The following is a 21,128-nucleotide window of genomic DNA, read 5'->3' as shown; positions in this document are numbered from 1 at the left end:
GTGGTGTCCGAAATCACACTGGATGTTAATGAGTGCATTCATTCAGTCCTATTAATAATGCACAGCTTTAGTGTACATAACAGTGTACTGATGTACACTCAACGGCTAGAGAATACCCATAATGCACATGTGAGGGTTATGCCGAATGAATTCCTACATCTCACAGAAGATGGCGCCGCAGCTGAATCATCCATTTAGCTGTTTAAGCTGGTCTAAAATGAGTAGCCTACGGAGTAATATCATACAGGTAAAAAAATATTTTTTAAATGATTATAAAATTTGAATTAAGGTTTATACATGCTACTTTCCATGACAAAGTTCAAGATCAATGTTTTCACTACTGCTTGTGCTGCCAAGCAGCAGCCCTTCCAACACACTCTGTGTCTGAATTAGCTCACACATTTTCATTCACTCCTTTAAGTGGGCTATACAAGTGGAGTAAATAAGTGAATAAGAGAATGGGTGCGATTTCAAACTTCTTGATTTCAAATTTCAGTTCATGTTTCTTTAATTTTATGATTTTCCTTGTGGCATGAACTATCCTTTAAGAAACAAATGCTGTTGTGATAGATTGTGTTCACACGCAAAAGCTGATGTTGTTTTTGACATAATTGACACCTAGCAGTTCAAAGGTTCCATGTGAGCTTTGCAGACATTTATGTTACTATTTTTGTACATGAAATGCTACTGTGGTCTTATAGCACTAATGATGAGTCATAGTTTAAAATAACTTCCGTTACGAAAAATAAGTTTATTCAAGTGTTCTATTAGTATGCTTCTTATCAACTAAAAAGAAGAAAGCTTACTTTCAGTCTACATTTTATATACTTCTAAAAAATATACTTTATGTACTTCTCAGAAATATACTTAATTACACTTAAGTGTACTTGCTTATACAGAGAGAAAAGTCCAAGAATATTTGGCCTGTACTTGTACTCAATCTTTTGATCGAGATATACTTAAAAGTATAATTTAGTATTCAAAGTATACTTGGCTTGTAATTGTGTTAAAGGGGTGGTTTACTGCCTTTTTTCTTAGCTTGATTATGTTTATGGGCTGCAATATAACATGTCTTCGTGTTTCGTTTGTTAAAAAACGCCTTATTTTTCATAAATTTCACCTTTATTGTAAGCCGCTTCCTCCTCTGTCACTTGAACGACCGGTTGACTTCCTAAGTCTATGAAACCACTCCCTCAGAAACAGGCAATGAGCTCAGATTGGTTATACTAAACAAATGCATTGGTGTAATATTACGAAACTCAGAATGTGCCATCAGCACCATCCCCTGAAGGTACCCAAAATATTTAGAGACAGCGCCACCTAGTGGTCAAAAGTTATAACAACATTTCCAAAACTGCTAATAACTTTTGAATACATCGGCCTATGTAAATGCCACTGGTCTTAATAGATTCCTTGGGTCAAGCCGAGAACATAGATACCAAATTTTCCTTATTTGGTAAACTTCTTGTCCGCCATCTTGATTTTCATTCAAAACCTACTTTTTCGAACTCCTCCTAGACCGTTTGTCCGATTTTCACCAAAATCGAATCGTATCATCTCCAGACCGTGCCGACTAAAAGTTATGGATTTCGTGTCGATAGACGAAACCGTTTTCGTATAGCGCAGCAGCAAAGTTGAGGCATGATGCTAATAGCATTAATTAAGGCTTTATCTCTGCAATGCCTTGACATATTGACACCAAACTTTGTATGTGTCATTGTAACTTCACTCTGACCACATCACATCAGTTTTGTAACTGCGCCACCTATTGGTCGGAAAGTGATAATCCATCAAATCATATTTTTATTTTGGTTTGCGTTCTTGATCAAATCAAAAAATTACGTCATAAAGTATACATGGAAAATACGTTTACAAAATTTGTACATATACAAATTCGGGTCCAAAATGTTTGTACGCGTTTGTCATATACTAAAGCCAGCGCTGGCATTTTTTTACATCCTTGATAAAACTAAAACGTACGTCTTAAATTATACAGGCAAATACATTTAAAATGATTAAATCTTACTTGCAGGTTGTGGCCTCTGGTTTTAAAGCTGTAACTGCTTCATGTTGGAGTAATAGTTTCTTGTTGAATCCGACATTGAACTCGTGTAGATTCTGGAAGCTGTCTTCCGTAAAATGCGCAGCACAGAGAGCTAAACTACGATTGTAATTGTCAGGAACATAATCAAACTTAAATTTTAACCATTGTTGACGAACTACAGCGTCTGTAGGAAGCCTGAACACAGAAGACCTGACAGCTACAGCTCTCCACTATAACTCCTCCTCTTCGACAGCAGAACATGTTCCGGAGGGAGGGTTGATGTAAATGTATGGGTTAGTTACGTATAAAACCCGGGAAGTATCTCGTTGTAGTCCCATTCGAGTCGTTTTTGTAGGCATTAAACTTCCTGATTTTTAAAAGACAATATCTCTGCTTACGTTGAACTTTCAGCGCAGCAACTTTGCAGATACTGTTCATGCACCAACAGCAACATTACACAGTATTTAAAATGAAAAAAGTGAAATAGCAATCAACCACCCCTTTAACTCTTTTGATCGAGTAGCCTATTAAATACACTTTTTTTACATAGTTTTCATAAACAGTCTTATGAAACTTACGTGAAGAGAAAACGACTGAAGCTTTTTTTGGGGGGGGGGGGTGGACTCGATCTACTCCATCTGTTTTTTGATCGTCGTTCTGAATCTGATCAAGGTGTAGTCTTTGACAAAAATTAGATTTTCTCATATTTTTGGTTTAAAATGTTGCCTTTCTTTATGAAACATTCAAGTGTTGATAAAAAAGTATGAACGAAGCTAATAATTTTTTTTTTAATTAAAGTACAGTTAAAGGTATTATTCAAGTATAAAAAATAACATTTGAACATAGTAGTATAGGCCTACTGCAAGTGCAAAAATTATATATAAATAGTAAACTATAAGTATAATGTTAAGTTCACTTAAAGAAAACTTGTATAAACTACTAAACTAGTAGTTTACTGAGAGTATACTTGAAAGTTGCTACAAGTATTAAAATAGTAAACTAGTATACCCATAAGTTCACTTGCAGTACAAATAAGAAACGTAATTATGTACGTAATAATAAACGTAATGTTCTGAATAATAAAATACGTAATAAACGTATACAGCAAAAATATGTTGGGAGATTTGTCACCATGGGTGTTAAAATTATCACTTTCCGGGTGAACATACAGGTCCATCTTTGCTAGTGTTAAAACCACACTGACGAAAGTGTTTATTACTCAAACACTGCATTAGTGTTTCATTTAACACTCAAGGTGTTGAGAAATTATCACACTTAAGTATACACATTTAACACTTTATGGTGATTAATCACACAACCCCAGTGTATTTGTTTTATGTTGATTTAATGTAAATAATGTAAATACTTATTTTAAAATTGTAATGCAGATGTAATTTAAAAAATAAACCTGTAGATATTTTTCCAAAAACCAAGTGACTATGAATTTATTTGAACATAAGATTTTAATATATTTTAATATCTCAAACATACAACTGAATAAAACAGCTCTGTTATAGTCTCCAATGCAATAGCAACTTAACAATGGTATGAAAATACACATTCATTATAATAAATATTTCTTAAATATAAATCTCTACTGAGTTTCAATTCAAACAAATAATTTTTTTTTTTTTTTTATAAAAATGTAGAAAAATGAGTCAGCACCATAGGACATCTGTACATGTTGATATACTGTCAAATAATCTGCACGGACATTTTCAGTAGAAATTGACTCAAAGTTTTTTAACAAGTAAACATACACTACAATAACATCTTTAAATTGAAAATACAACAACAGTTTAACATGTCATCTTTAACTCATCAATGTTAACCATGTTATACATTCATTCTGATAAAATATATTATTCCTTTATAGGCTAAATGATCACATAAATCTCTACTGAGTGTTTCAAAGTTCATTTTTTGCAATTATGTAGAAAAATGAGTCAGCACCATAGGAGATCTGTGCATCAAACAAAGAAATATTCCTTAAATTGTCTTTGTTCACTATCTATACATGTTGAGAGGCTTTGTCAAATAATCTGTAGGCCTGTTCAATAAACGTAGACTCATAGTCTTTTAACAACAAGAAAACTTGTTCTCTGAACAATAATATATTTAGTATTTTGCTGAAAACAGGCATTTCGTCAACAATATCAGAACACACGAAAAGGCTAACTCTGTACTCTGCTCCAGAGCATTTTACCCACTTTTTATGTCGAATTTCAATTTGAGAATCAATGCAACGATGTTCAGAAATCTCTTCAGAATTATCCAAACACAGAAGTACCTTCACTGGTCCTGATTGCAGAGAATTGTAATTCATACATTCCCAGTGATAGGCTACAGCAAATTGGTGATTTTTTGCCAAAGAAACAGTCAAATTCTTAAAGTTCTTTATGCAGTTCTTAAAGAACTTATGTTTGGCCTCAAATCTCATTGACCAAACATGCAACAATGGACCAATTCTCCGAATACAGCGAGGATAATGCAACATAAAATGATGTTTAGGAATTAAGTTTTTGGATGGGTAGAGCTCCTTAAACAGCTGATGGTGGTCTTTATTGAGGTGTTTCAAAAACACAGTCATACCCTCTGCGATTGAGGGGGAGAACACAATGTTGATGACCTGCAAAAGCAACAGTAACAAATACCAATGCAGGTTTCCCTGAGGAATAACATCATCAAAAATCAACGGTATGTTTGTTATTAAAAAAAGAGTCTGTGCAGCATTTAATCCAATGCCATTACCTTCACAGTCCAAGTTTATTTTAGTTGGCCGATTTGCTCTTTCCATGTGGCCATAGTTAAAGGCATAGACTCTGTTCAGCAGGCTTTCTTTTGTAATGAATTTGTTCTTAACCATATAATCAAAGAGAAGTCTCATCTCATACTGACCCACACCCTCTAAAATATCGTGCATTATATCAAAAGCAAAGTTTTCAGATACATTGAAGTATGATAGTGTATTGAGTATGCTGTTGTGCTTAATTCCATGTGAATATGTAAGAGTTGGTTCCTTTGAAAGATCAGCATAGTGTTCCTCATTAAGAATCTTTGTTCTCAATATCAGCCGTGGATCATCCTCTGAAAATACTTCTTGAGACAAAACTTTGTCAATCAAGCATATAAGCGGCAGAAATAGTTTGCACTGAACGACTCCATAAAACTGACAATTGAGTGAATGCCCAAGTTATCACCGGTGATTTGTGCAAGAGTACCCCTTACAGGCATCTAGCAGAAAGGGACCTTTATTCCTTCCGTCTCTAAAACTTTCAAATCGTCCACAAAAGGCTTCAATATTGAATCTATCCCATACTTTTTGGTATCTTGTGAATGGAACAATGACACCAGATGAATGTTCTTTAGAGTTGAATTTACTTTTGGTGGAAGGTTACGGAGAATGAAGTACAGACAACCAAGTATTCATAAGAATGCCTTTTTTTGATCCTAAGGGGTTAGCGGCTTCAAAATCGTCGTAATAGAGTTGAATTTGTAGAGCAAATCTGTGACTTGAAAACAAAGGGGTGATTTTTAAAGTAAGTTCCATCACAGAAATCTTCAAAAATGTCACTTTGAGTGCAGTCCTGCATGAAATCACACACATCAGAGTTCTTAAAAATAAATTCTAATGGTTTTAGAATTGGTATATAAATATTTATCGTTAACCGGGAGTTGCTCATATGCTCCTGTTTGTCTATTTCTCTTGGTGTCATACCTAATGCCTAAAGGCACCTCAACTGGCTGCACTATACCCCACTTTCTATAGAAATACCTTTTCAATTTGTTGTCTGTATTTAGAGCACTGAATGGATTATCAAAACTTTCAAAAACATTCTCTAAACTTTCTCTGCTTGGATTATTTTGTGGAACGATGTTTAGGAACCTTGAGGTTACACTTTAAATCATCGATGAAGTCTTCTAGGCTTTCTATTGTTGAAGAAACAACAGTATTTGGTACATTACTTGCCATCAATTTTGAAATAACTGATGCACACATATCCAGGCTTTGAAACGGGGTGGTAGGTTGCTGTGGGCTATCAGGTTTCTCATATACGTAGATAGCATCTGGTTTAAGCACTAGTGGAGGGAAAGTAAGGCCAGATTGTGAATAACGACTTTATTCAACAATTTCTTCTCTTCCGTATCAGTCTCCGACACGTGTTCATGAGAGCACCAGGACGCATGCATGCCTGTGGTGATGACGCAGGAGCTGGCATTCTGACATATGACTCCGAAACGCAGGGCTGTGTTTACAAGCAGAGGAAGACACACACTCACGCTGTGCAATTCATGCAATTAAATGCAATTCATCCTCTGTGTCGAAATCTGCAGACATAGTTATGAACTGTTTTATATTGAGTGTGAGTCTTCCTATGCTTGTAAACACATCCCTGCGTGTCCGGGTCGAATGTCAGAATGCCAGCTCCTGCGCCATCACCACACGCATGCGTCGTGGTGCTCTCGTAAATGCGTGAATACATAGCATTTTATAGCTTAGGCCCAAAAAATGGGTTACACTAACATTAGAGGAATTGTCATAGCCACATCAGGGTGTCACAGAATCCGCCACACCATCCTTCACGCCCTCAGCACCAGACTCTTACACACACTCCCAAGCCTGCATCTGCGTATGCCAGTCTCCAGTCCTCTCTCCGGTCCAACAAAAGACAGTCTGACATTATTTTGATATTTTATTAGGCATAAGACTCTCTACCATTGCAGTACCACCTGAACAGGAAGGTCCTAATATCAGCGCATAGGTGGGTTCACTGTCACGTTTGTCATGGACTTTTAGTTTGTTTTCATCTGTTTTGTCTAGTTTAGTCTTGTCTTATTAGTTCATTCTGTTCCCCTGGTTACCCTCATTAGTTCAGGTCTATCACCTGTGTCTTGTTAATTAGTTTATCAGTGTCTAGTTAGTCATTATCTTTATCACCTGTTTTGCATTCATTTTCTCTGTGTATTTAAGTTCCTGGTTTTCACTCTTTCAGTAGGCTGGTTATGGTTTGTGTAAGAGCACTCTGTTTGTGCATAGCACACTGTTTCGTGTATTCGCCTGTTGGAATCTATTGTGAGAATTAAACCTTTGTTATTATTTGTATCTTCGTGTTTGCCTTCTTCATCTACCTGGAGACGTTACAGAATGACCGGCCTCATAAAGTAAGCTCAGTAAGTAAGCACAAAAGGATAGGACCACCATGGACCCAGTAACTAAACTCTGCTCCATCTTCCAGGATGGCTGCCCCGTAGAGGACTATGTGGGTGAGTTTGTGGCTTGTTGCCACCTGGCCCCGCTGGACGACAGGGAATTTACAGATTATTTTTGGATGGGACTGGATCAGGATGTGAGTCTTTATTTTCCTGAGGTTGACCCCAGATGGACTCTGGCTCAATATATAGATTTTGTTTTGCATTTTGTAGGTCCCCCTTCACAGTGGGCATAGCTGAGCCCACTCTTCCCTTCTGCCCTGCCAAGTCCGTTCACCATGTCAGCCTAGCCAAACCCATCCAGCCCGATCTTCACCTCCAGCCCAATCTTCTTATCCAGTTTGGTCTCCCGATCACACCTCCCGTCGCCATTCAAGGTTCTAAGGAAATTAATCTAATCGACTTCTTCACTGAACCTGAACTCCCCATAGTCAGTCCAGCCGAGCCTGCACTTCACACCAGTCCAGCCGAGCCTGAGACTGAGAGCGTCATGCCCGCCGAGCCTGAGACTGAGAGCGTCATGCACGGTGACCAGAAAAATAAAGCCAAATTTGATTTGGCATCGTCATTCACCTTTGTTCCATAATGTTTTTATCAGGAAAGAAACCAATTCATTGTCCACAATGGGTTAAATGTAAAGTAAATTGATTTGGTGACATTTATGATGATGACAAATTTATCAGGAACTCCCTTTTTCATGTATCTTCGCATTAGATCTGTGCTTCGGGCATATGGAGTTCCCTGGGATTCACAATTACCTGTGCATCCCTTCCGAAAGATAATTCTTCCAACTGATAATTCTGTAATTTCTGCCTCAGTTATTTACTCATTTCTCCACGCACCGGTCTCGTATCTCTCATGGAGGAGCGGAAGCATAAAGGAGCGACGACAGTGAAGAGCGAGAGAGGAACAGGCCTGAGTTTTATGTGATGTTTTGTTCCTGTTTTGTGTGGCCAGCAGTCGTCTGCAAGGGGCTGCTGGCTTATACTTTCATTTTTGTATTTATTTATTAAAATATTTGAATGTTCGCCGGTTCCCGCCTCCATGTTCCCATAACATCTGAACTGCGTTACAGTAAATACTTTGTTTTTTTTTCACAGTGTATGTTCTCATGAGAACTTTGTCTTCATCTCACACACACGCACACACACAAAAAAACCTATGTGGTCTGAATGCATTTCCTTTTCTCTTGTATTGTAAAATTCCTACAGTATATGTTTTAAAGGCAGTTCTACACTTGTCCGTTGATAGACTTATAGGCTTCTTGCAACTGTTGCTAAGCCTGATCTGTCTTAATTTGCATTTAGACATTAAGCTAGTATGGTTAGGGTTAGGAACAAATTCACTACAGCAAATTTTCACAGTAAGAGTAGACACCCATCACTTTTTTTTATTCTTCACTACATATTGTCAAATCTACTCCACAGAATTAGCATTTTGGTCTGTGAATGTTTATCTTATCAGCCAGTCTGCTGTTAAATACAGTAGGCTACATGGACGTCCTTTTGAGAGGACTTCCCCAGTAAAAAGCTGTTGTACTCCTAAGGGTAAAATATTGTAAGACATTCTTCAAAATAATAACAAAATGGGAAAATATGAGAGTGAATTCCTTTTGTGTTCCTGTAGCTCAAACATTAGAAAGTGGAGGCAGTAACACCAAGGTCTTGGGGTTAATTCCCAGAATGCCTGAAGTGATAAATTGTTTTCCTTGAATACAATGTAAGTGTCAGCACTATAGCAGTGGTAAGCAGATGAGACACAGCCTGGGGGCCGACCAATGGAGGTGGAGCTGAACAAGGTTCAGAGAAACCCCAGAGAAAATGAAAAGACGCTGCCCGAGACAACATCGCAGGCCCGGAAGCATTGCCACCGGCTTGAGGGACCGAAGCAGTAATGGGAGCTTGACGGAGGTAAGGCGAAGCCAAAGGGCTGATAAGCCAAGGTGGAGACGTGGGTCTGGAGGCCTGAGGTATAGGGATCCACCTCACAAAGCCGAACTGGTGGTGAAGAGGTGCAAAGCCGGAGAGCTGGAGAGAGTCAGCAGTAAGGGGGGAGCTGAGGAGCTGAGAAAAACTCATTTGGATCATTTCACGGGTTACTTGGAGCGAGTTCAGGGGTGGAGATAAGGATGGGACATTGAAGAGTAAGTGAGTAATGACTTTGGTAGAGAGTTAACTTGAATGAATGGATGATACCTGGGATATATCTGACTGCAAAAATCTCTAAATCCATCTGACATTTCTCTTTTAAATTAGCTTTTTTTTATCAGACTCCTATGTTTAGGTTCAGTAATTTCACTTTAATGGCAATGAAAAGGTTATTGTCAGTTATTGAAATGTCTTATTTTCAAAAACGTCACTTTAGTCAATGCATTAACACATTGTCTTTTGCTGCAAAACCAGTTAAGTGTCATAAACAGAAGAGGACAGATGAAGTAAGTGATTAATAATAAAACTTTATTTGCAGGAGTGGACGAGAAGCAGGGAGGCGACACAGGTAAGTCAACAGGCAATAGATGATTCGATGCAGACTTAGCTGGCTGGTGACACAGTGTTTCTCTGTGCAGCTGAATGGCTGGTGAGCAGACGAACAGGAGATCATAACAGAAGACGAGGAACAGATGATGGCAGACTTAAGACAAAAGACGGATCGGGTAGTTCAGGTAAGTCTCTCAGGTGAGTATGCAGGTAGGGTCTGTAGAGCTTGTCGTAGACGGGACCAGACAATGAGATGAAGGGAATGACAGTCTAAATAAAGTGTGCTGATGAGGACATGCAGGTGATCAGAACTTTGGTGAACGAGTGGGCGGAGTGTGGTAATCTGGTGCTGATGGCTGGAGTGATGGTGTTGCTGAATCTGTGACACTAAGGGCCCTATCTTGCATCTTGCAATTGACCTTGTACACCGACGCATGTATCATTCCTATTTTGCACCCAAGCACAGCGGACTTTTCCCTCCACAGACGCATGTCGGTAAATTAGGAAATAAACTTGCGCTCCCGGGGGCGGTCCAGCGAAAAGAGGAGGCGTGTTCCGGCGCAAACGTTCCCTGGTGCCATTTTGTAGTTCCAGAAAACAATTCCGCCACAGACCAGGAAAAACCTAGTCTAAAGTCAGTGGTGCGTTATTCAGATGCTATTTTAAGGGCGCATGCTTGGCCGTAATGTAGCGTGAGTGCACAACACACATACACTTTGCTTCTCTCATCTACACAGACGCAGGCAGCAGTTCCCATTTTTGCAAATCATACATAATTACAAGGAAAATATTACCACACAAGGAAAATCATTGTGGTGTTCATAAAAATAAAAAATAGGCATAAATCTAGCTTACACATTTACCCAAATTATTATAGGCCTGTTTAACCGAAGCAAATTTGGGTGGCTTTCTCCCATCCCCATACAATGTCACTTCTCTGTCTTTTACGGCCCTGACGAGAACGTCGGTCTCCTCGGCTGTGAACCGCTCCTGGCGTGCGCCTGGCAAATCCGCCGTTATAATAGCAATCCGCCATGGAACAAGCACGTCTGCTTTTAAAGGGAATGTGAGATGATGCTCTGATTGGTTTATTTCACGTTACACCCAAACCACACCTATGAGTAATGTAGCTACTTCAGACCAACCCATTTTAGATTTGCGTTTAGAGATCCGCCCACAAAGTTACTTGCGTTTCGTGTTTGATACTTGCGTTTCAGATCGTTAAAATAGGGCCTTAAGTCCATGTGTGCCTTTTTTATTTGTGCAAAAACCTCCAAGTCCAGCTCTTTGGACAAGATCGTAAACAGTAACAAAATCACTACTGCCATGTCCGTATCGTATTCAGATCCAAGTGCTCACAGGGGACCCAAGTTCGAATGTGACTCAGGTCATTTCCCGATCCCACCTTATCTCTCTCCAGTCACTCTTCACTGTCCTTTCTGAGTAAAGGTAAAAGGCTAAAAAATATAGTCAAAAAATAATTCACACAGTATAACCATTACACAAAATGACAGCACATTTTGATTAGATAACAACAACAAACAGAAGGCAAATAGAAGGCTTATACAACCATAAAATAACTGCACCGCTATGCTCAAAAAAACTTAAAAAATATATAATATATTTTAAAATATAATAACCTATATCCAATATTAAATAAATATATAAACGCGCTGAAAAACGATCCTCCCCCATGTTTAAAGATAGTGGCCCACCCATCTCAGGAACTTGGGTATCAAAATGATTACCGAACTTCCCAGTGCAAATATGACTTAAGAGGGCATTCATGTCCAATATTTAACTATGAAACTTGTATTTATGATAATTCCGATAGCACATGAAGGCAGCATTAGTCTGAGCATATGCCTACAGAGTCCAAACATGATGGAAAAATATCATGCATATATTAATTTGTCTATAACAGCTGAATTTGTGTAAGATGTTGCCCTACATATAGCTGTCACTGAGAATACATATTTCTCTGAATAAGAATAAAATTAATGTTTTGTACATCAAGTTTACATCAGTTTTAAGGTTTCCAAACATAGTTATGAATGGATTTGGATGGATTCATCCACCACTGCTGCATCCAAAAATCCTAAGGAATTTTTATGGTGGTCAGGGCCTAAACCTTAAATATTAGTTTCATGGGGATTAGTCAAATGGACAGCCATTGGTTGTGGTGTCCGAAATCACACTGGATGTTAATGAGTGCAGTCATTCAATCCTGTTAATAATGCACAGCTTTAGTGTACATAACAGTGTACTGATGTACACTCAACGGCTAGAGAATACCCATAATGCACTGTGAGGGTTATGCCGAATGAATTCCTGCATCTCGCAGAAGATGGCGCCGCAGCTGAATCATCCATTTAGCCTGGTCTAATGTGGGTACAGCGTAATATCATACGGGTATAAATTAAAAAAAATAAATTTTTATTGATTATAAAATTTGAATTAAGGTTTATACATCTTACTTTCCATGACAGAGTTCAAGATCAATGTTTTCACTACTGCTTGTGCTGCCAAGCAGCAGCCCTTCCAACACACTCTGTGTCTGAATTAGCGCACACATTTTCATTCACTCCTTTAAGTGGGCTATACTAGTGGAGTAATAGTAAATAAGAGTATTGGTGCGATTTCAAACTTCTTGATTTCAAATTTCAGTTCATGTTTCTTTAATTTTATGATTTTCCTTGTGGCATGAACTATCCTTTAAGAAGCAAATGCTGTTGTGATATATTGTGTTCACACACACACACACACACACACACACACACACACACACACACACACACACACACACACACACACACACACACACACAATTAGTATGATGGAGCGAATATAAGGCTATTTACAACCAAACTAAAACCAAACTAATATCACAACTTGATAAAGCTGATGTTGCTTTTGACATGAATAATTGACACCTAGCAGTTCAAAGGTTCCATGTGAGCTTTGCAGACATTTATGTTACTATATTTGTACATGAAATGCCACTGTGGTCTTATAGCACTAATGATGAGTCATAGTTTAAAATAGCTTGTTGAACAGAGGCTGAAAAAATAAAAATAAAAAAACCAGTAGCAGCTTTGATGCCTTAAATTGGGCTGCTTATATGTTAGTATTGATATCTTAAATATGTATCATTTGTCCCTGACCCTATCTGCTGAGCAACAGACCAAACCAAAGTATTTTAGAAATATATATGACTAAAAATTATTAAAAAATATATAAAATTACACGAAAAAGAAGCCCAAAAAATATAGATTTCCTGGTTTAATGCGGCCCTAAAATCACATGGTGAGAATGCCAACAACAATAACTCTGCAAAGGCAATAGAGTCAATAACTGTGTAAGTCCAAGGCTAAGAATTGACCTTTATCACAGTACGTATGTTGTCACATCCAGCTTTAAAAAGCTTTATAATATTTTTACCTCAATGGATCATTGACAGTTTTGGTAAATAAAATAAATTATCTTAGTTGATATTGACAATAATGATATACTGAAATGTGAAACGTGTTCTCTGTCCATGCTATCATAAATTAACTGACCTGTTAAGGTCTATTCCCACCAAGAACAATAACTATAATTATTTAAAGTTCTGTCATGATTCTCATGAAACTCTAAATGGCACAGGATGGCTGATTGGTTTCTGCTGAATCGATGAGCTTGCATGCTCAACCTTAAAATACTTGATGGTGTTCTAGTTAAAGACATGCCAAGGCTTGAATTAGCTCACTTTTAACTTCAATAGTGCTTATAGACAGCAGATATATAACTAATAATACAGTAGGAGATAGGATCCTTTATGTTTTTATCTTATCTTTATGTTTTATGTTTTATCTTTATGTTTACATTTTGCTCAGCTCTTTTAATTCAAAAGCATTTTTCTTTGTATTTTGTTTTATTAAAGCATTCACAAACCCAGACCTGTGGGATTGTTTTTGGTGAATAGAAACTTACTGATACCACAGCTGGCCTGCAAATATATTAAGTATACTGAAACTGTCAGACAACTACCTGCAAATATATTTTTAGAGATATAGTTTACCAACATAGCCTACTTTAGTGGACATAAAAAAAAAGGCAAGTAAAGTAAATGCATTGGCCCACAGTATATAGCATCTGGTTTAAGCACTAGTGGAGGGAAAGTAAGGCCAGGTTGTGAAGCTATTACAGGGTATTGCTAAGTGAATAATATCTGCAAAATATAATAAGATAAAGAAATAAGATAATAAGAAAATAAGATCAATTTGAATGCTCATTTAGTCAAATTTTAACAAAATTAACACTTTGAAGGCCCAGAAAGGTAGGAAAGACATAACTAAAATAGTCCATGTGACTACAGTGGTTCAACCTTAATTTTATGAAGCGGCGAGACGCATGCATGTGTGTGGTGATGACGCAGGAGCTGGCATTCTGACATATGACCCCGAAACGCAGGGCTGTGTTTACAAGCAGAGGAAGACGCACGCTCATGCTGTGCAATTCATGCAATTCAATGCAATTCATCCTCTGTGTCGAAATCTGCAGACAAAGTTAAGAACTGTTTTATATTGAGTGTGAGTCTTCCTATGCTTGTAAACACATCCCTGCATTTCACACGCATGCGTCGTGGTGCTCTTGTGAATGCGCAAATACATAGCATTTCATAGCTTAGGCCCAAAAAATGTGTTACAATAACAGAGGAATTGTCATAGCCACATCAGGGTGTCACAGAATCCGCCACACCATCCTTCACACCCTCAGCACCAAACTCTTACACACGCTCTCAAGCCTGTGTCTGCGTCTGCCAGTCTCCAGTCCTCCAGGCACTTCTATCCATAACCTGCAACAGATAAGACTTTCATTCCCATGCCAGTATCACCAGTTCTATCTGAAGTGAAGTCAGTATTACTCACCTGCTAATAACCTGTGTCCTTCAATAAACTCCGTTCAGATTTTACCTGTGTATGCTATCTTCTGTTCCGTGACAGGGCATATCATTTGTACCACAAACCTTCGACACTCACAAACACAATCATCATATAGACTAGAGGCAACAAATTCCATGACTCCTTTTGATCATCTCAGTTGTAATATCAATAGTAAGAAAAAATGGGGGAAAAAAAGTAAAATAATATTATGTTTTTAAAGAAACAATTTGTATTTGTATCCAGCAGCCATATCACCCTGTAGCCCAAGACTGGTTGCCCACTGAAGCTAAGCAGGGCTGAGCCTGGTTAGTACCTGGATGGGAGACCTCCTGAGAAAAACCAGGTTGCTGCTGGAAGAGGTGTTAGTGAGGCCAGCAGGGGGTGCTCACCCTGTGGTCTGTGTGGGTCCTAACGCCCCAGTGTAGTGATGGGGACACTATACTGTCAAAGAGCACCGTCTTTCGGATGAGACGTAAAACCGAGGTCCTGACTCTCTGTGGTCATTAAAAATCCCATGGCATTTCTCGTAAAGAGTAGGGGTGTAACCCCGGTGTCCTGGCCACATTCCACACATTGGCCCTTACCAATCATGGCCTCCTAATAATCCCCTTACATTGAATTGGCTCTATCACTCTCTCTCCTCTCTCCACCTATAGCTGGTGTGTGGTGAGCGCACTGGCGCCGTTGTTCTGTGGCTGCCGTCGCATCATCCAAGTGGATGCTGCACACTGGTGGTGGTTGAGGAGAGACCCCTGATATGATTGTAAAGCGCTTTGGGTGTACAGTGGTACATATGAAAGCGCTATATAAATGCCTCATTCTATTCTATTCTATTCTATTTTAAATACTTGTACTTCAAAATGTTTAATGTTTAAAAATAACAATATTTTTGCTATTGTTTCCTTAGTAAGAAGTTATTGTTACAATACTATTTGACTATTTGTGGAAGACTGAATCGTTGCATAACTTTTAGGCTTAATATGCTTGATATTCTGTCTAAAACTTAGTTTGAAAATGAAATCATTTAAATAAATATCACTTAATGAGGCTCTTTTTGCAAAATACTGGCTAAAGCAAGATTTTTGGGTCAAGTTAAACCACAGCGCCCTGCAGAAAATCGAGCATAAACGAGCACAAATTCCTCGTTGGTCCAAGGTTAGAACTGGCATAGTGCTGGTCTGATAATACTACAGATAAAACTGTTAGGAAAGAATTTAATTTAGATACAGTGCTGGATTTCTTATACAAAGATCCAGAAAAAAAATATTATTTTCATCATGGTTGCAGACCTAGCCATTTATTGGCTTTAAGACTTCTTAATAAAATAAAAGTTCCTTTTTATTGTGAACTATACAGCTCTAACTCTGAATGCGAACCTACACCATACTTCCTTTTTATCTTCTCTTACTCTTCCGCATCTGTCAGAATCAGACTCTGAGTTCTTAGCTAGTCTATATCACTTGAGCAAGGGGAAATCCACAGGCCTAGATGGCATACCAGTTGAGTTCTACTTGACCTTCTGGGCCTAGTTGGGTTCATCTATGCTAGACATGATGCAATATTCAATTGATCAAGGATCCTTTCCGGAAAATATGAACATGGCTATTATATCTCTTCTGCTAAAAAAGATAAAGACTCTACAATTAATTGTGCACAATGGGTTAAATGTAAAGTAAATTTATTCGATGATATTTATGATGACAAAGAGCTGAAATCATTTTAAGATATTATGGCTCTTTTTAATTTATCAGGAACTTCCTTTTTCATGTACTGTATCTTCGCATTAGATCTCTGCTTCGGGCATATGGAGTTCCCTTGGATTCACAATTACCTGTACATCCCTTCCGAAAGATAAGTCTTCCAACTGATAATTCTGTTATTTCTGCCTCAGTTATTTACTCTTTTCTCCTCAAAAACCCATACAAACCACTTTCTGTATCAACTATCTTGTCTAAGGTTATCAGTGAGGACATACAAACTTTATTCACTGAGCAAATTTAGGAGACAATCACATAATTCTCGAAAAACCCAAATCACCCAAATCACATCAGATGATCCATTTGAAACTTCTGTACAGACTTTACATATCCGCTTTAAAACGTTTCTATATGTATTTGTCTCCTTCCCCGAATTGTAATTTATGTCTGCAGAGAGCATTTGGTACATATTTAAAAAAAAATCTGGGAATACTTTGCACTTTTTCCTTTCTGGTCTCAGCTTGCTCATGACATATCATTCTTGTTAGATAAGGATATGGTTTTGACTCCAGAACTTTTCTTTCTACATAATTCAAAATAATAAGTAATTATTCACTGCAAATGCTTGCAATTCCTTATAAGTCTTCCTGGTGGGTGGGTGGATGGGGGGTGTGGGTTACACTTTAATATGTTGAATATTTTTTCAACATATTAAATGGGGGGGGGGGCAATTTAAGCCCGTGTCATACCTTTTTTTCATGAATTAGCATTAAAATAAAATTATAATGTAAAGGAATAATAGATGCACAGATAATCTTTTACAATGCAACTCTTCAAGCATAACTGTTCATCTTCTTTGTAACACTGCGATCCATTTGCAGAGGTTTTTGTCACATCTGATAACTTGTATTTAAAATGTTCTTCTTTGTTCACAGAACATATTTATAGCATTGTTCAGCCCAGGCAATGTGTTAAACTAATATTAGAAGATTTGTCACAGCCACGTCATGGTATATGATACTTTGCACCACAAAGCTTTGACACCCACAACCAATCAACCAGCGACAGGTTAGAGAGACAACCTGTAACTTATATTTGAATATCTCATTTAATGGTAGGTAATGGAAAAAAATCATTCAATTAATAATATTATTATTTTAAAGAGACAATTACTGCTTAACATCCTTTTTTTAATTTTGTATTTGTTTTAACAATATTGCAAATTTTATGAAGGTATTATTGTTACAGTTCTAGACTATCGTTCTTGTTAAATTATGTTAATTTTCACAATAATCACAATTATGATTTGACAGAAATATGGAAAAATTACATATCTCACTACAGATGATGGGACAGTTCCAGATTTACCTTGTTGTTTTCTGGGCATTGCTTCTCATGACCACTTCTGGAGAGGATGACATAGGTACACCAAAAGAGTGTGAGGATGCTCCCTTTGTTCCAGGGTACAATCTTGCTGGAGAGGGATTTGATGTTGTGACCATGGAGCGAAAAGGATCTTACGTGATCAACATGGAGAAATGGGATTTAGGAAACAGCACTTGTAAAATGCACAATAACAATTACATGAATGGAATAAAACAGAAGCTACCAGAAGCAGTTGTGTTCTGGAGGACCTTGCCAAAGTGTTCAATGAAAGTCTCAAGTCAGATCTTTGAATCAAGTGAATCACTGGTCAATGATTCATCATCAGCGCTCTCAGTCGGCTGGAAAGTTGGTTTAGATGTGAAGGCTGCTGGAGCTGCAGTCGGAAGCACTCATTCCAGGGAAGCGAAATTTGCAATGACAAAATCAAAAGAAGACAAATACAGTTTCACCAAACATGAAGTTGCATGCAGTTTTTACGGGTGAGAGAGTTGGGTTGCTTTTCCTCATAGAATGACTTAAAAAAATTTTTTTAAAAAACATACATACCTTTAACTGTAATCTGCTCTCCTCTTTGATTCCACTAAATTCAAACGTATTAACTATTTATTTACAGATATGGTCTAGCTGAAAAGCCTCCTCTTCATGCAGAGTTTCTTGAAGCAATTAAATCACTCCCTGCATCCTACGATCCAGACGCCTACCGCAACCTGATCACAACATATGGCACTCACTTTACCACAGGTGTCAAGTTAGGGGGGAAAATGAAAGCCATAACAGCCATCAAAACATGTCAAGCAACAGTGAGTGGGCTTACAGACACTGCAGTGAAAGACTGTTTGGATGTTGAAGCCTCTGGTTCATACAGTTTAGCAACTGTGAAGGTAGAGAGCCATTTTTGTAAAGAACTGAAAAAGAAGATGGGTACAAATCAAAAGTTCAGCACCATGTTCAGTGAGCGTCAGACAGAGATTATCGGAGGAAACATAATTGGAGAAGATCTGCTTTTTGCTGGTTCATCACACCCAAATTCCCTTAAGACCTGGCTTGAGTCTTTGAAGAGCCTCCCTGACATTGTGCACTACTCTCTGAAACCCCTCCATTTCTTACTGAGTGAAAAACACCCTGCCAGGAAAGGACTGAAGAGAGCTGTTGAAGAATACATAATAGAAAATGCTCTCATGAAGATTTGCTCAGAGCCTTGCAAGATTGGCAGGAAGTGCAGTGCAAGAGACCGGTGTGCTTGTGTTTGTGAAAGTAGTCAAATTATAAAGTCTAACTGCTGTCCAGCTGAAAAAGGACTTGCCATCCTGAAAGTCTACAACCTTAGAGCCAAAGATCTGTATGGAGATAGATTTACACAAACAGATGGAGCTGTATCAGTTAAATATGGCACACAAATCAAGCGCACTGAGACTATTGATAATAATGACAATCCATGTTGGCCAGAAACATTTGAGTTTGTTCCTATTAAGATTAGCATGGCCAATAGACTAACTTTTGAAGTGTTTGATGCAGACAGCTACTGGAACAGCAACCTCCTTGGTACATGCTCTTTTGAAGTTAGAAGTGGAGTTGTGAAAGACGCTTGTGTTTTTAAATATGGCACCTTCTTTTTTACCTATGAAGTGAAATGTGCTCCCAGTCTAAATGGCCCACAGTGTAATGAACACAAACCTTCTCCAATGGCTTCCCCTCTGGCTGACATTTTCAGCTCAAGAAATGGTGTTCTGGTTAAAGATATGCCCAGACTTGAATCAGCTCGCAATCTCTCAAATAAATTCGAGAGCGCTTCTGGACAACAGATAAAGCTGTAGGATTTTAGTAGGATCTCAAATCAGGCCTTATGCATTAAAGCCATAATCTTGCAAGGCTTCCTGATAATCAAATGCTTACAATGCTTAAGTATAAACTCAGTTCTTTTAATTGCAATTACTTGTCTTTGTATTTTGTTTTATTAAAGCATTCATAAAAGCTGATTTGTGTGATTTTTTTACTTTTTGGGTAGAAAAACTTCCCAAAACTGCTAAAACTGACAGTTGTTCGGCAAAATATCTGCATTTAAAACCTTCTTCCTGGATGCATACCATATATGTTTGTGTTGTGGTTATTTGAATACTTAATGAGACACCTTTTGCATAAAAAAATACTTTAAGCAAGTTCAGTCACATGCTTTGTGTCAAGTTAAATCAGAGCTATCAGGGGCCTGTACCATGATGGTAACAAACTCAGGGTTACAGGATTAGTTTTGAGTTGATGAAACAAAATCAATCCATTCAGGCTTTGTTGGTACCATGACCCTGACCATCCACTTGCTCTTTGAACTAGGCTTTGATCCTGCGTTCATGAAGCACATGCACATGCACATGTTAATGTGACGTTATTAACGGATGTTATAGTTGTTTACATCTAATATAAAGTGGGACCTTTGATAATGTACATAGGTATTAAAGTGAACAGCTTACATGTAGTAATTTTTAAAGCTTTATTTGTCAATTCCAAATCTTATTTAAATTAAATATTTTCAGTATATATTTATATTCATTTAAACTAAATGCTTAATAATAATTGTTGAACTAAAGTTGCTTCGGTGTAATGGATTATAGGTATAATACTAATATAAATAATAAATAAATCATATAAAATATTTATAATAAATGAGCATTGCTAAAATTCAGACAATTTTGTCCTTAAAAATCTTTATTATGAAGTGAACTTTAATTTGGAGCAAGAGAAACTGGGAGTGACTTTATTGCGTCAGACATGTGTCACTTTGCTCACAGCTGATCGAATTTCGGTTTAGATCTCTTACAACATAACCTGCTGTTTAGCAGGTTAGCAATCCCCATGGAGCACTAAGTTACTAAGGCAATGATCCTACTAAAATCCGATACACTTTCATAGTGCCTAAAACCAGGGTTGTCACAAACTAAACTGAAACATACCTAGCTATCCTCCTAAGCCAGCTTCATGGTATCCCACATAGCAAATTTTATCTGGCCCAGCTCTGTTCCACAGAACCCCATTTCCCTCGGCCCACATACCGCAAAGAATGACGGCTCTGTAGTGGTTTAGATCCGGACTGAAGACATGGACCACACATGGGCCAACACTAGCCCAAGTCTCAGCCATTTAATAACAATAACAGGGCATGAACTGGGCCAGAACTGGTTTTAATAGTGGCGCCAATTCTCAGCAATTAATAAATCATATCAACACCAGATTTTAACCAGACCCTTATCCATTTAAACAATATTACACTTTAAAAATATTAACTGATTTAATCTCTATGATAATTTCACCATTAACGTGGTATTTTATTTATTTTGTTCACCATGAAGTACATCATTTTATTATATATATACCAGTATGAAAACAGGCCCAGTGCAGG

At 37.8% G+C, this 21,128-nt stretch overlaps 1 protein-coding gene across 2 annotated transcripts; it reads left to right on the top strand.

Moving 5' to 3' along the window:
- The first annotated feature begins 17,400 nt into the window (after positions 1–17,400).
- Positions 17,401–19,715, top strand: LOC308697087 (perforin-1-like). 2 transcript variants are annotated; one of them, XM_081376183.1, is made up of 3 exons: positions 17,401–17,468; positions 17,699–18,219; positions 18,354–19,715. In XM_081376183.1, the coding sequence occupies exons 1-3, from the start codon at positions 17,466–17,468 to the stop codon at positions 19,552–19,554; spliced, it is 1,725 nt and encodes a 574-aa protein (XP_081232309.1). In that variant the 5' UTR covers positions 17,401–17,465; the 3' UTR covers positions 19,555–19,715. The 2 variants fall into 2 exon arrangements, with proteins under 2 accessions (XP_081232309.1, XP_081232310.1); XM_081376184.1 differs by having other exon boundaries at positions 17,668–18,219; positions 18,354–19,709.
- Positions 19,716–21,128: the final 1,413 nt, after the last annotated feature.

The sequence above is a fragment of the Scardinius erythrophthalmus genome (genome assembly GCF_964197995.2).
Source record: "Scardinius erythrophthalmus genome assembly, chromosome: 10".
NCBI lineage: Eukaryota > Metazoa > Chordata > Actinopteri > Cypriniformes > Leuciscidae > Scardinius > Scardinius erythrophthalmus.
The sequence above is the reverse complement of the archived record's forward strand: the minus strand, read 5'-3'. Positions and strand labels throughout refer to the sequence as shown.